This window comes from Bacillus rossius, chromosome 1 (assembly GCF_032445375.1).
Source record: "Bacillus rossius redtenbacheri isolate Brsri chromosome 1, Brsri_v3, whole genome shotgun sequence".
NCBI classification, from domain to species: Eukaryota; Metazoa; Arthropoda; class Insecta; order Phasmatodea; family Bacillidae; genus Bacillus; species Bacillus rossius.
In genome coordinates, this window is record NC_086330.1 from 341,870,973 (window position 1) to 341,887,977 (window position 17,005).

Sequence of the window (17,005 nt, forward strand, 5' to 3'; positions counted from 1 at the left end):
CTAGCCGGAATTTTCCGTTTACTTGACATAGTGAAACAATAAAACTACTTATAGCATAAACATCTTTATAGTAATTCACGTCCGATGCAAAAACCAGCTGCGTATTTACGCAATGTGCGGAAAAGACTGGCTATAATTAGCTCTCTGACAGACGTGCGCGCGCGCGCCTACAAGACATGTACAGTCAGGCAAAAGCAAAAATGCCTCGTTCCAGTGCGGAAATGTTTTGGAGATGTTTTGTAATGTTTTAATATTTTTTGGAAAATTAGTTCCGGATATCGGGAGTTCCGTTTGTGGGAATTACGGTTGAGGGGTGTTCTACTGTACTGATGTTTTTGTAGGTTTGCATTTTTTTATGTCGTCTTGACACCATGCATACTGCTGATATTGGAGTGACAAACTGGTATATTAATCACAATTTTTTATATCAAACTTAAAATTTTAATAACATAAGAAACTAATGTATGTGCATGTACAATTCATAAAACACACATGAGAAAATAATAATTCACACACTATGTTTGGCATGGTACATACAAACACAAGAAATATTTTGCATCTGTACTTATAATAAAACTTTTCAAGGTTAAGTCTGTATATTGCAAACCGTATTTACCCGCAGAAGGTTTGCCACTGCATATGGATTGCACCCTTAATTTTGACCAAAAAAATCTAACATTTTTACAGTGAGCGTCGCCCTTGCGTATGGGTAGCACCATATATTTGTCTTCATTAGAGTTCAGTGGATACAAGTGAAGTGTTCCTTTTCTCAGCTTATTGGCGCGTAAGAAATAGGACTCTGGAGGAATATAAAATGTGCGCTTATAAACACCTCAATTTTCAAGTTTCCAAAGTCTTACAATTTTTTTAATTTGTAAAAATGTTTTGTCATATGACATTAAAGAAATAAAGTAAGTTGTGACTATGGCAGTGTTAAAAATTAGCACAAAAATTTTAACATTTTTCTATGTAAATTTTACATGGTTTAATAACTGAAAAATTATAAAAGACCAAGGAATTCTGTGTGAGTTTTTGTGGACACCTTAAGTGAGACAAGTAGCAGCTTTAGGTTAACTGTAATAAAATTCCTGTCTTAAATGCTGGAAACTGTGTGATATGTTATGTACTGTGTAATTTTTTGTGACTTGTTGCTAAGTGTCTATTTTAGCCCCATTTTTATTTTGCAATAGTATTTAACCTTACTTAATTTATTTTAGGAGTGAACTTGGAGTAGACAAAAAACTGTCATCCAGGGAAAGAAGTGCTTCAAGCAGTAATTTTGGGAATGAGGATATCCGAATACTTCCTCCCAAGAAACGAAAAGCGTCATCAGAGGAAATGTCATCATCTCATGTAAGTCGTATATTATGAGAAGTAAAGTACACTTTGGTAATACTTAAGTGATTTTGTTATTTAGTATTTCCAAAATAACGTAAATCTTTGAAGAAATATGGTAAAAAAAAAAATGCTGTGATGATTATGAACAGCCAGCAACATAACATAAACTTACTAAAACCCAATTAAATATCTAGTGTTTCTTCACTTACATACATTGCAGCAAAGAACTAAAATGCTAAGACACAACAAATTTTGAAATCATGTAGTATTCTTAGGTATAACCAAGATGTCATTGTTCTAGAAAATCATGGGAAATTAGGGAATTTTAAATTGGTCAGAGGACCCATTTAAAAACTTTGGAAACTCAATAAATTAATCTGAGTGAATGGTTATGAGGTACTGTTTCGACTGTAAAGGAATGTGAAATAATATTTTAATGTATTTGCTATAAAGGAATTTTTATTGAAAAAAGAAAAAACAAATTACAGGGAAGTAGAAATGCCTTCAAGTAAATGAAGTTTACACTGACTTTGCATGTTTTACTTCATTTTATGTTATGAAGAGGTCCACTATGGAGAGGTTTTACTGTAATGCACTTAGTTATAGAAAGTGTTAATTTTTATATTAATTATATTGGTTTTCATAGCTTTGTCAAATGATTTATGTTACTTTATATACTGAATTTACCCAATTCTAAGGTTTATCTTTGTTGTGACTTGTGTACTGTGAAAATGGAGTATGGCTAATAATAGATAATAATTTACATTTAATAGCTATTTATATTTGTTTGCTATTTTCATCATCAGTGACGAAAATATAAATAAAGCAGGTTAATTAGTCAAGTAGTAATTTGTGACATTGCACAATTAAAACAATGAAGATAATGAAAAAATGAAGAAAACAATGAAAAACATGAAAATAAAGAACTAAAAATTAAAAGTGTGAAAAATTGTACAGAATCTAAGCACCAAATGAGTGCATCTTAGAATTGATTGTCTTAGATTCAAGTAACCATGGTACAGGGATCTCCAGCAGCTATGATTGCAACGATATCATGCTCATCTTGATATGTAAGCAATAATGGTTCTTACCCAACCTTGGTTTGTCTTGCCTGGTGGTTTATAGCCAACTAAAATGATGGATATAGTATTATCATCTCAAGCACTTATGTGAAATTGGGAATCTATTTAGTCCGGCACGTTCAGGAACATGGTCATGATGGTTTAGCGATTTGGCTGGATTATTGAACGTCAATGTTATAGTTTTAACGTGAATACAAAAAAAATCAATATACGGGGAAATGGTATTCAAAACAAGTTATAAGCCACTCTATAAAAATAATACAAATGAATTATTGTTTTAAAAAGTCTCTAAAATCACATTACATTTTTGAATGAGATTTTTCCTTCAATTTAATACAGAAATGTTCTTGTGAAATGTAAAATGTGACATGCGAGATATCAGGAAACACTGTACTGAAATGAAAACAGGTAGTGATGATAAACTCAACCCAATTTCAGGTAGCTAGCACTCTGGGCAGATAATAATTAATCCCCCTCCCCCTTTTCCATTACCCTCCCCCCCCCCTCCATATATCATAAAATTTTACAAATTCAAGCTTATTTATTATCTCTTTTGAAATAGCACATTATGTAACTAAATACAAAGGTTTTCCAAAGTCATAGGCTGTTTGTCTTTTGTATTATTTAAATTTAATGAAACATGAGTTTATGTATACTGCGCATTGCTAAACGAGTTTTAAATCTATTTTTAAAGTATGTGGTTTAAGGCCTAATATTTTAAAGCAGTAGTTATGACAGTATAAACTAACATTTCCCCATTATTGTAAGGTAAATGCACCAGTCTTTGACACTGTAAGAGTAAAATTAGTTCTAATAAAATATTTACATATGAAAAAATAATAGATATTATGAAAAGCAACAGCCAAAATAATGCTCAGAGTTTATTCTTTTTAATGCCATTCTCAGAATACAACACAAATTACTATTGAATTTAAAAGATATATATTTAGTTTTAGGTTAAAACTGAACCAGTGTTTGACATTGCAGAAAAGGCTATGCCCTAGTATTTGACACCCAATCTTTGACACCCTTGATTTTCATAAAATAAAACTGAAATGGTAGTATAAACATTCTTAATGAAAAATCTTTTAAATTTATATTGTAACTCTAAGAATAATGCACAAAAAAAGTAAAAATTTAGGACAAAAACTGAAGTGCTACCAAAAATTATCCACACATATTACATACACTCAATAACATCCACTGGCTGCATGAATTCATATTTAATTCTGTCTCCTGTCAAATGCAAAGTGTAGGGTGAGGAAGCAATCCTAAAATTGCCTCTCTAGATATACAAATGAAACATCACTTTCCACCATTTTGAAAACTTTCTTGCTTTTACTTAGACATTTTAAACTCATGTACCTCTTTCTTCCAATAAACCTTAAGAGGACGAAAAACAGATACGTCCATTGGTTGCATTAAGTGGGTGGAGTTTGGATACAATGCTATTAAATGTATTCCATTTTCTGAACAAAACTCAGACAAGTGCAGAGTCATATGTGAAGCATGACCATCACAAAAATATACGATGGGGCGCTGAATCTTCATTTCAGTCAACCATGGGTTGATAACATTAGTAATGTATTCGTAAAATGTTGATCCACACATCCAACCTGACTCAGATTTACCTATGCCAAAATGTTCAGGAACTTTTTCAGTTATTGAACTAGGAATCCGTTCATAGGCATAAATCACTAAAGGTGGAGCAAACTGTCCAGCTGCATTGGCTGTTATCAAAACTGTAATGTTTTCCTTTTTATCACTGTAACCAACAGAATATACATTTTTATCGCCTTTTCTTGTAAGAACTTTGTCACCTTTGGGAAGAAGATAAAAAGCACTCTCATCCCCATCAAACACTCTTTTTGGTTCATTGAAAATTTTTAATAGATCAATTGAAACTAAGTATTTCAATATTTCTTCAAACCATGACCTAATCTGTTGTTCGCTCACATTACTTCTCAAAGTTGTCAAGTTCTTTGCTACTCTTTCAGTGACCTCTGCGTGTCTTCTTAAAAATGCTTCGTACCACTTTCTTCCTGGTCTTCCATCAGAAAATGGATACTCTCTCTCGGCATTTTTAGGGTGATTTATTATTTTCTGGACACTGTCAAGCAACTGTTCTTTTGTTACTGGAAATTGTTTTGAAGCCAATGACAATATCCAGTCAACAAGTAATTGTTCCTCTGTAGCAGACAGTACAGACGGTGGTCCCATTTTGCATTGTTTAGGGCTCTTGCCCGAAGTTTTGTAGAGAAGGGTAACTCTTGGAACAGAATATTTTCTGGCACCAGCAGCAACTGGACAGCCACGTTGCGCTTCAACAATGGCATTGGCTATTTCCTCTGGAGTATATTTTCGTTTCTCCAACATAATAAATACCTGAAACATATGAGTACCAGTCTTTGACAGTTTGATGCTCTAGTAGTTGACACTCCTGTCAAACACTGGACACACATCATTATATTAATCATTTCCAAGTTTATTCTCAAAATTGAGACTTGTTTGTTAATATTAGCCTAATTTATGATTGATTCATTAATAAAATTCATTGCACCAGTCTTTGACATCAGTGTCAATAACTAGTCATGAATGAATTTAATGAACCAGTAATTGACATGTCATATTATTCATGTTCTAAAAATTTTGAGGTTAGATTTCACTAAGTACAGTGTACTAGAGTAGGCCTATATAATGTCTCAAACTTAAAAATTCATGTCAAATGTACACATGCAGTCAATAAGAAAAATAACACAAATTCTTACCTTAGTGTTTTCATTAAGATGAAGTGGAAAAATGGTGGAATTCTAACATTGTAAACTTGTGTTGCTCTGTAAAATAAAACAATTGAAGTAACAACAAATCTATATGTGACAGTTCATCCAAAATGAATAAAATTAATTTTCTCACCAGTAATAAAACCTTAAAAAATTATATTTTCCTTGTTATAACTAATAATAATACTACCTGTCAAACACTGGTACACTGTCAATATATGGTACATTTACCTTATGTTAAAAAACCTATTATACCTGCCCTCAAATTTTGTTGTCAGATATTTTTCGCACCTCAAATTCTCCCGCCCTTTAAAAATTGGCGCTCTGGGAAAATGCTTGATTGGCCCATTTGTAAATCAGGACCTGGATTAAACTTTGAGCAGTGCTTTAGTGCAATCTAGTGGTCAATGTTAACAGTCAGACTCTACCTAAAAAAAAAAAAAAAAATGAATGTGAGCAGTTCAATGGGTGCAGGGTTACAAAATGTGATGAACCATAGAATATCAGATTGAGATCTTTATGCATGCTACTGCCTTGTTCTGTATCCATCATTGTAAACGTGTGTAACAATTTCTCTGCAGGTTGAAAAAAAAGAGCGCTTGGTGTCTGCAGATCCTCAGACGTTGCTGAAGAAGGTGGGACTTGAAAATTTCCTCTCTGTAGTGCACGGTGACACGCAGCGGTAGTTCGAGAGCAGCCCCATCACTCAAGCTCGTATCGTTACGAAAATGTCGCCTGTGATGCGACTAGAGTGGTAAAGATTTTGTTGCGTGTGCTGATAAAGAGAGATATTGTGTGCGCAACGTTTTCATGTTTCTGTGATAATGCTTGAAACAAATGGTTTGTTTAGGTAAAGCACAAAAGAAGGAAATTTGGGGTTTCCTTCTCCAAATCCTTTTGTAAAATGCAAAAATCTGAATTTTTGGGTGAATATCATATAGTACAAATGCTAGGTCTTAAGAATTGACAGGTAGTGAAATTGTATGGTATTTGCTTTAAGTGAACATGCTATGATTCTCTCTTGATGACAAGAACGAAAGTTTGTTTGCCCGATTTTTGTCATTGAGGGTGGTCAAACCAAAAGTGACCCGCAGTCAGAATTCTTTGGTTCAGTTTTTGTTGTTGATTTTTTGTGCATATGTATGGATGCACAAGATGTGCAAGTGTGTAAATATAAAAAAATTTCTGTTAAAAGCTGTATGAAAAATTTTCATTTTTTTAAAGTTGTCTTTTATTTTTAATGTTACTAGTATTTAGAGATCTTTATTGGTATTACAAGTGTTGAAAAACTGATTATGTTACTTGCATCTTCCAACACCAACAATTCTTATGTCTGTGATTTCACAAAACATCCGCAGACCAATTAAACCTGTCCTGAAAAGATGGAATGGGTGGTATGTATTGATGTCCAGATCAGCAGAATAGTTGTTCATTCTTCCTGCCTCCTGCAATACAAGTCCTACGATGTATCCTCCATGACAGACAAACAGTAAACAGGTGTTTATTTAGGTCTATGGATTCATCAGTTCATGTGTGAACATATTTGCATACGTTGCTGTATTTTTGCATATATTTATAGTAGTGGCTGGCACTTACTGTAACTTTTAAATTTAGTACTTCACTGTGAACTCACATTTTCTTTATTAAATCTTCGAAAACAATATCAGTCTAGCACTTAACATACTATATATGTACTACACACACCATTATATATTGTAAAATCACATGTCATGGGTGTCATAGATAATTCTTTTTTATTCGTTCTTAAAAGGATTTTCAAAATAACACAAGGAATCCTGCCAACATTTTTACATATTTGTTTTGTTAGTTAAATTTTCATATACATTCAAATAAATATTAATACCAAGAAATTTGTAAATTCAAAATGTGGATGCATACTATCAAAGTGGGCAAAACCATGCTTTTTTTCCCCTCCATAAGTAGTTTAATTTTTTCTTTTATTTGCATAGAATGTATGGAAGGTTAAATACATCGACCAATGATTATTATTTAACTAATTTACTCTTTATGACACAAGTGTAAAGTCGTTCTTATACCAACATATATTTAATTCACTTATCATGTGTTGGTATGTCACAAGAATTTCTTTATTATTAAATGTGCTTGTTTATTAACAATTCAGCATGACTTTTTTTGCGAATAAATTCAAACAGCATTGTCTAAAAAAAATTATAATTACTTGACTGTTGTTACACGATAATTATCAACGCGAAGCCAGTATGAAAACGTTTTAGAGACATCATCCCTCAAAAAAACCCTATTGTGGACGGTGATAAGCGCAGTTACAACAATTTCTCGAGCTGTCAGCTGCTTTCAGTTTCTCTGCACATGACCTTCCCCCACATTTTGTCCAGATTTCTGGAATCACCAGTTACGATGCTAGCACTACATTGTCTGTTTACTTGGCCGGAGGCAGGGAATGCATGCAGAATTAAAATTTACTTCATTTTACCAGCTGTTTGGTTATTCCTGGGTTATACTACAATGGTTTTAATAATATGTGTGGGTAATTTTGTTCTGTGCAATTGTAGTCATCAGTAGTTGCAGCTTAATCGACAGTTTTGTGTATCATTGGTAGTGATCTTGACTCTTATTGATATTCTGTTGTTTGTTAACTAAGGATATTTGTTTATTTGCTCCTTGCATATATGTAATTAATATTTTGTCATATTTAAAAAAAAAAACATATTTGCCACTGTGCTTTCACTTTTATTACATACTTATAACAAAAGCCAGAAAGAGTGCTTAGTGCGTAGAATTATATTTTTTTTGTAAATATGAGCTTGTAGTATAATGTAATGTAAATAGACTTGTCTTAAGAACATTGTATAAAATATTTTAGGTGCAAACCAGATTTATGAGTTCAGAATTATGTACTAACTGTCACATGTTGCATGAGTTAATTTTTTTTACAAAGCATTTCTATGCATATTTGGAAGTTGTATTTTTCATACGTATGTGTAAAAATTGTAATTAGATAGATTTTTTGTTGTAATATAATGTAAATATGTTTATCGTTGTTGATAGTTCTATGGGTAAAAAACTATTTGTATGAAAAATTTAGTAAAAATTACAACAAAAAACATGTTTTATGTATATGTCATTTATTTGATATGTGGTATTCATATACCTACATAAATGACAATATGTAAATATACATTGTAATAAAAGCAGGTAATTTGTTTTATAGAATTTTATTTGATTCATTTACTTATACTCTGTAATTTTGAATTTCATTATCCAATTACAATACTTTTAATGATCAAGAGTCATGTTGCAGGCATGCTGTTAAGAATGTGATAGCATGCGTAGTACATTAATTAAATAATTAGTTTCGTACTGCTCAAATGTTGAAAGTAACTTCTTGTATTTAATTACTAAACTGCAATGTAAAATTTTTATACATAAATTAATAATGCATAAAGGTAAGTATTGAGCTATTTACTCAATTTAACTGTTACTTTATTTTTTGAATCTACTAAACAGATTGTCATTATTTAGTTTGAATATTTAAAAAAAAAAAAATTATGTTATGGGGTAGGGAATCATTGCAAATGTGTATTTCCTTTATCATTTAACCAAGTCAGTGTACATTTTTATATTTTCTTATCCTACAAATCTAATGAGTTAAGCTATGCAACATGAATACAAAATAACAAACTTATGTAAGTTGTAAGTGAAATATAATTAAACAAGATTAATGACAAGGAAGAAAACATAAAAGAAGGACCATTGTTGCTGATCAGGAAGGGAGTTCAGTACATTAACATACCTGCCAACTTTTATGATTTTCCTGTAATTTGTACAGAAAATAATCTACATTAAGGTTGTATGGATATTCTAAACATCTTACGCTTTACAAGCTTACAATTCATTTCAATCTTTTTCCCTGGTACCTAGTGGAAATGTTTTTTTTGGTTGTCTGCAATTTGTTTCTGTTAATATATGGCAGCTCATCTTGACGTATGTTGTCACCTAAACAAGAAAAGGTGAAAAGTATTGAATGGAACGGAACTAAATCAAGCTGACCAACAGGAAAGCATAAGTACAATTCTTTTTTTTTTCTCCCTCCTCGTGAAACAACCGGGAGGGAAATTTATTCTCATGTTTAGTTCTGTCGCGGAAATGGCGGAGTGTATTGTTCTGTACGTGTTCAGAAGTTTAATGCTTGTGTATGAAAATATTTAGTAAGGTGGTTTGCACTGTCTTAATGTCCACGAACAATGAAAAACAGTATGGACAGGTGTTTAGGTCGGCGTATTCGGAACTGTATCCATTTATCACCTAAAGTGAACAAGACTCGAACTATGTGCTTTGCAGCACGTTGGGATATAAAATTTTATTTTGGCGGGAAGAATGATGTTTCTAATCACAAGAAGATTTTGAAACACGTAAGTAATGTGAAATTTTCCGTGAAAAAATAAAAAAGTTAACAGTTTATTTTTTGACAAGCCGTACTAGCGACACAGATTTGAATCAAACAAAATGCTTTTTCACTAGTTTTGTAATAGAACATGCATTTTTTTAGTGAAGTAAATAATGCTAGAAATTTGTTCCGGAAAATGTTCCCGAATTCAGACGCAGCAAAAGGTATTGTTGTGGCGCACCTAAACTGCTGCGATAGTCAAAGAAATGGAATCCAGCACAACTACCATAGTTGTTAAGCTTTTGCAAGTTGGACCATTTTCTTTGTAAACAGATGGAAACAATTATACAAATAATAATTTGTATCCTTTTGTAGTTACCTACTAGGAACCTTCTTGTAGTTCAATTGTTAGTCATGTGTTGCCTATGCCATCTTTGCAAGATGCTTCCATGGCAAAAATATTGGACAGCTTTTACTGATAGAACTCAAATTGTAAATTGTAAATTGTTGTGCCTTTACTAAATTGTATAGCTTTTTTTCTGACAATGCAGTGGATATGGTTGGACATATGAACGTAGTGGTTCCTAACGTAAAAAAAACCCCAACTTACTGTTTTTATACAGATATTTATTCATTAAACTATTGATGTGTTTAGAATAATACTGAACTTATGGTGCATGTTTCAGTAACACTGATTGAATCACCACGTATAATTAATGCAATAATTTAGTGTGTTTTTTTAATATATATTATTGATGGAGGTCTTGCCAATTTGGCAGGTATGCATTAAGTCTGATGGCATGCCCTGAAACAAGCAATTGCTAAATTTAAGAATTCGTGAAGGGTTCGGGCAAGTCTTACAAGTTTTGGTATTAAAATTTAATTGACAGTGACTATGTACGTGTTTTCCTATGAGAGAAGAACATGCTTATCACCAGGGTTGAACAGATTAATTTGTTTACACTAAGTTTTACTTTTTTAGTGTTTTAAAAATACTGTTAAGTATGTTTTTAAGCTTTTTCAAAGTTTAATGTACAAAAATCTAAGCAATAATGAAAAAAAACTGGAATAACATAACTCTCATATATTCTATTGCACAGAAAATTTGCACATAACATTCAAAAGGTACAAATTGATTCCAAAAGCTATTGCGTAGCAGCGTAAGGTCTGCGCAAGCCAGTCACAGATGAAAAGATGAGCTTAGTGAAAACAGATTGACCTTATAGATATGCTCCTGGCATGTCACCAATCCTCAATTTGTATCGCTCTTTGTCAAAGAAGCATTTTAACGATGTTGGCGTAGCCTCTGCTTCGTGCGTCGTCCAGCGGCGTATTGCCCAGCTTGGTTGTTATTGTCTTGTTGGCACCAGCATCCACCAGGTACCTGACTACTTCTGCGTTGCCCCAGAAGGCAGCCCGGTGCAAGGCGGTCCGGCCGTCGTCGTTCTGGCTGTTCAAGTCGGCTCCGTGTTGGCGCAGCGCCTGCACCACGAGCAAGTGGTCCCTCCAGGCGGCCAGAATGAGGGGGGTGTCCCGGACCGCGGTCCTCGCGTCGGGGTCGGCGCCGCGTTCCAGCAGCGCCCGAGCCACCGGCACGGCGCCGCGCTCCGCCGAGACGTGCAGCATGGTCCGGTTGTCTGGCCCGGCGACCGTGTCCGGCGCCAGCCCGCAATACAACAGGACGCCAAGGAGGTCCAAGTAGCTGGCACCACTGCTCACCTCCACCAAGGGGTATCGCTCGTTGTCGCCCAGACTCAGGGCTTGGGCTCGGGCACGGCTGCCGAGGCTCAGCTCACGCCCGAGTCCGGACTTGAGCGCCGTCCAGTTCCCGTCCCTCTCGTACCTGTTGATCTGCAAGCACGCATCTATCTTCCAAACTGTAAATGCGTAATGATCACATACATATTTTTCTATACAGTGGCGACCCGATTAACCAAGCTTCGATTGACCAGAGTTCCAAAATTTTTAGCCCATCTGAAGCGTCATTACCAGCAAAATCATATAATAACGTGAAAGAATCTACACTGATAAAAAAAAAAAACTGGAATAACTTCACCCCAACAATAGCTAAATTTGAACCAACTGAAAATCAAAACTATTTTCTTATTATATCCATGTTATCTGGGAAATACATACCTAATGTAAAATGTTTCCACTAGGAAACACTGTAATGAAATGAGAACTGAGTTACGATAAACTCTGAGCAAACTAAAATCATGGGCAGTGCAGTTATGTGACCTGGTGGTCAAGATCAAGAGCTGAATCCACCCGAAAAAAATCTGAGCATAAGCGGCCTCACTGATGTCTGATTACAGAATGTACCGAACTGTAGAATACCGGATTTAAGACCTTTCACTGTACGTGGTTTTCATGATGGTGCTGTGATAGTATCTATTGCAATAACTCTCAATGTTAACCTTCACTATGTTAAAAAGGATAGAGGTTGGAAATGGTAGTGAATGATGATGAAGTGCCTCTCTCCTGAGTTATAATTGTAAATTTTCATCCAGCATATTGTCCACTGGACATGACAGTAACTAAAGTGATAAAGTAAATCAATTGCAAAATACTTACCAGTGTCTTCACTGCATTATTTGGCTCCAGAGACTCAGAAATAGTATTCACAGGTGCAGTTGTTCCACCTAGCTCCTACAAACAATAAATTTTAATGTTGTGTATTTACTGTGTGGCTGATCACATTTTGTATGAGTTTAACCCAATGAAAATTAATTTAACTCCCATACCATATTAAATCAAGAGAAACCCAACACCTCTGCTTAAAATATCTTTTTAAGTGATTATATATATATACTACCTATATTTGAATGTCTTGTAACTACCCAAATGGTAAAAAGAAACTTACATATGTACAATCTTTGCTTTCAGATGGCTATCATTAACACCTATACCAGATGAGTCAGAGAAACTGACAGACACACTTTGGCTGCAGTTTAATCACGAAAAATTAATTTGAAACCATGCAATACAACTTACGGTCAAAATTTCTTCCCAAGTCTGGTATACGCCTCTACAGTTGGTGCCTAACAACTTTTATATAGCATGTAATAGAGAAATATTTAAGATGAAACACTGAGCGTCTGGATAAAGTTAAATTAAACAAATTTCCATAGCCACTGCAAAACTTGTTGCTGCCATAAAATGAATGAAATATTTAGGTGTAAAAACACTAAAGAAAAATGTATGGAAAATAAATTGATCTTCAACTTTAAAGGCTTATACCAGCCTTGGAAAGCACTTAAGACCAAAAGTTATGTCTTCAACTTACTTTTCCATGATAAACCTGCAGTCAAAATTTTTTGGCCAAATTCAGATGCACCCTGAAGAGGAGAATAGCAGTGAATGGAACCATGAATGTTTTCAGTGGAGCAATTGAAGATGGGTGACAGGCTCGAAGGATAGTTTGATTCTCCAACCACTGCCCAAAGGGAGTTGGCCACAGGGGGCATACTAGACAAGATGATTCTACAGTGGTTAGGCATTGGCTTCTGGAGGTGAAGGGACAACATAAATACCTAGTTTTCATTGCCTTACTGACCAGAAGCTGTAACCACCGAGTTAACAGGTCGGACAGGAGAAAATTATTATGAATGTGCAAAAAAACTCTTTTGCAAGACTTGAAGATTTTCAAGTAAAATGGACATTATCAAGATTTAAAAAACACATGTTATTTGTAGCATATTGAAAACTGTATATGAAGACATAGAACCTGCATAAAATTGGGGCAGGTAAAATACTCAGCTATAAAGGCTCAGTACTGAGATTTCAAAAAAAAATCTCTTTAGAAGCCAATAAATAGAAAACTTTGGTAGACTGCAAAGACAATCTTAAATTGCACAAGTATCACAAATGCATCACCAACCTACATAGTGTAGTCAGATGCACCCTGGCCTACAGTGCGAGGGGTTCTGAGTTCAAGTTCCAGGTAAGGCGTGGGTATAAATTTTTTAAAGAAGATATTGTGATTAATTAAGCTATTACAAATATTGTTGATTAAAGATTGAGTCTCTGTTCATTGGTGTAAAGCTCTTTGTTGACCATATAATTAATTTTTTTTAAATGTATCAGCCTCTGTAAGTTCAACGATAAAAACAACGCATAAGTGTTGAATCACAATTTTTTTAGCTAGCACCGTGATTTCAGGGATACAGAGTTCTGCAAAATGTGTCTTCGTGTTTGAACAGCTATGATTCACAGGAAAGTTTTCATAGAGTAAAGACACCATAGTAGCACAACAGCGGGGTGACTTTGAATTTAACAGACAAACTTCAGCTACAGAGTCATCATGTAAAAATTAATTAAAATATATATATATAAAACATATGGTCATAATTTCTCCCCAAAACTGGTACATTCCTTTGAAGCTGCAGCTGAACTGGTAGTTTATTGAAAATAAACTATTTAAGATGAAATGCTATGCGCCTGCGTGATTTCTAAATGAACAAGTTCTACAAACACTGCAAATCTTGTTGCTGAAGTAAAATTATTTAATGGAAATAATTTAAGGTAAAACCTTTATTTCCCATAATTTTTAGTGACATGGAGGAATAATGTGGTTCTTAAAGGCTGATTATTAATCTACATGTCATAAGAAATTTAAAAAGTCACCTTGTGCCCCATCATTTTCGTGAGAAACTAAAATAAAATTTAGAACGAAATACTTTGATGCAGTATTTGTAGAATTTTATTTATTTCGACAATATTTAGACGCTTAGCATTTCATCATAAATAGTTTCTTTATTTAAAAAAAAAACTACCAGTTCAGTTGCAACTTTAAAGGCATGTACCTGTCTTGGGAAGCACTTTAGACGAATGTCATAGGTCTTCTATTTTTTCAACTTTTTGTTTTACCTAATAAATCTGCATGTAAAGTTTGTTTGTCTAATTCCGACTCATTCCGTGTAGCTAAACGATGACGAAGTGAGGAATATGAATGATGTCATATTTGGCCTAAGTCGGCTTATTTTACCCTAAATAAATAAAATACCTATTTAAAAGTTGGAAGGCTATAAAAAATAAATAAATGGTAGTAAGTACATGTGTTGTGCGAAGGGAAACCTTTATAAATTATGTAGACAATATACGCTAGTTGGATGTTTGAAAAGGACCAGTTATGACTTTTTTGGCAGTCTTGGCTACTGGGTTGGAATCACATCGTGCTGTTGGTGTTAACTGATATTTATTATCTCCCTGATGGATGCTGACTACAGGCTACCATGAAACGTCCATTAACTCCCAATTCCGTGACACGGCTTCAACTCAAAAGTCAAGAATTTTTCCATGGCGACGGCCGCAATAGCCTGAGATCATCTTTATGAATATCCAACTCTAATTTTCTTAAGTAGGTACTGCCCTAAATATTTACAATTTATTTTATATTTATATGTCGCATTACATAATTTCTAAATAACATAATTATAAAAGCAGACATAAGAATGTCAGTTCATTTTAAAAATTAAATTAATAACAATATCCACTGTATTTAAAAGCATGTATTAGTAATTAATTTACTGGATTTTAAGATGCAACTTTCTTGTAAATTTTCAACTATAAAACTGGGGTTCATCTTAACATTCATCAAAATTCAATTCTATGTAGTAGGTACCTAGTTATTAATTATTTTTTTTTAGAGAGAGAGTGGGTTGGGGCTTTAAATATTGATGATTTCCAACATTTGCAAGCAAACTCATCAACATTTGTATAAGTATTAAATAGAGCAGTCAAAATTATCAATCAAAATCAAGATTTCAATATTATGTTAGACTTATACTCTCTTCTTGGCTCATTGTCCTCAAGAAGAGATACTTTAGATGCATTATTGGTTAGGAACTGCTATGTAAATAAACTTAATTGTAACTATCTTCTGGAATTAAAATTCCGTCCTTCAATAGTCACTATAAACCAGGGGCGAATATTCCATGGAACCAAGGGAACCATTGGTTCCCTACTGCTGACAAATAAATAAAATAAATATATTACTACTTGTCTACTATTGTAAATAATTCAACTTGTATTTTTTGAACAGCTCGCCCTAACACTTTGTGTAGGCGCGTTGAACCTCTTCAGCTATTGCTTTATCTCTCTCTGCCTTCCCCGCTCCCACCTCCCCCCCCCCCCCCCAAAGGGTGCTTCCATTGCTTTCTGCACCTTCATTGGTGGCCGACTCCTTATCGGATCTCTCCGCCTTCGCCTTCGGGTGTTTCCGTGAGCACTCGGCTTCGGCTGCTGACCTGGGGAACCAAGCCGGAAGGCTGGTTCCATCGCATGCCGCGTTGCGTATTCTCTACAGAAATTGTGTGCTTCGCGTTGCGTAAAATAACTCGCCTGACAGCCTGAAAGCAGATTTACTGCGGTAAGAATACGTACTTTATAATACTTCATTACGTCCCAAGTTTTTGGTGAAGATTTTCGTCAAATTCAAAAGTGGCCACATAGTTACAGCATTGTTGAACTCGCTCATTGCAGTAGGCTTGGCCAAGGGAACCTGGCCATGGAGGGGACTTCAAGGGGAGTGCGGAGGGACGAAGCTGTCGCAGGGTGCAGTTCAGGAGGGGAGGGAGCAGCAGGAAACAGACACGCTTGTGACTGCGTGGTAGAAAATTTACTTGTTTCATCTTTTGGTGCTAAAAGTTTCAAACAAAAACGAGTTTTAATTTTGCAAGGTAGACCCACGCCAGACATGTCGTGAATGGTAACAAATGCTAAATCAAGCGGTGTGCAGTGCAAAAGACACTTCAAATCTAATTTTTACAGTTCGCACAAATGGCTTACTGCTCGTAAACAAACTTTAAAACTGTACTGTTGGCCTTGTTTAATGTTTACTAATGAGAAAGGAGTTTGGAATAAGAGCGGTTTTAGTGACATGAACAATTTTCATAAAGCAGCTCACAGTCATGAACTCTCGCAGACGCATTTATCAGCCGTCTGTAAGCTAAAGATGTTTGGATTCAGTCGTGTTGATCTGGATCTAAACGAACAACTCCGCATTGATGTCAAAAAACACAATGAGGCTGTGGACCGAAACAGAGAAGTTTTGAAACGTTTGATTGATGCCACTATGTTTCTCGGGCGACAAGAGCTTGCGTTCCGAGGTCACGATGAAAAAGAATGTTCCTCAAACCGCTGTAATTACATAGAATTAGTGACATTGTTAAGCAGTTACGACTCAGTATTAGCCTCTCATTTGGAAACTTCTAAGGTTTTCACAGGTTTGTCTAGTAACATACAAAATGATATGATAGAAATAATTGCCGAAGCGATTGTAATGGAAATTAAAACACAAGTTAGTCAGACTCTTTTTGTAACACTAATCCTTGACGAAACGACTGATGTTGCCAACATGTCACAGCTTGCATCTGTACTGCGGTATGTAACGAACGAGGGTAACATCAAAGAGAGAT

At 34.7% G+C, this 17,005-nt stretch overlaps 2 protein-coding genes across 6 annotated transcripts in view; one reads left to right on the top strand and one right to left on the bottom strand.

The window, feature by feature from the left end:
* The window catches only part of LOC134528138 (uncharacterized), a 46,728-nt gene extending 38,315 nt beyond the window's left edge, over positions 1–8,413 (top strand). Inside the window, exons 12-13 of the mRNA XM_063361456.1 lie at positions 1,218–1,353; positions 5,782–8,413. Of these exons, the coding sequence (XP_063217526.1) occupies positions 1,218–1,353; positions 5,782–5,886 (241 nt within the window). The 3' untranslated portion in view covers positions 5,887–8,413. The remainder of the gene's footprint in view (positions 1–1,217; positions 1,354–5,781) is intronic.
* LOC134528140 (ankyrin repeat domain-containing protein 50-like) overlaps positions 7,952–17,005 on the bottom strand; it is a 59,920-nt gene continuing 50,866 nt past the window's right edge. For all 5 annotated transcript variants that reach the window (XM_063361458.1, XM_063361462.1, XM_063361459.1 and 2 more), the window contains exons 3-4: positions 12,162–12,236; positions 7,952–11,438 (exon numbers count right to left, since the gene is read on the bottom strand). In XM_063361458.1, the coding sequence (XP_063217528.1) occupies positions 10,860–11,438; positions 12,162–12,236 (654 nt within the window). In that variant the 3' untranslated portion in view covers positions 7,952–10,859. The remainder of the gene's footprint in view (positions 11,439–12,161; positions 12,237–17,005) is intronic.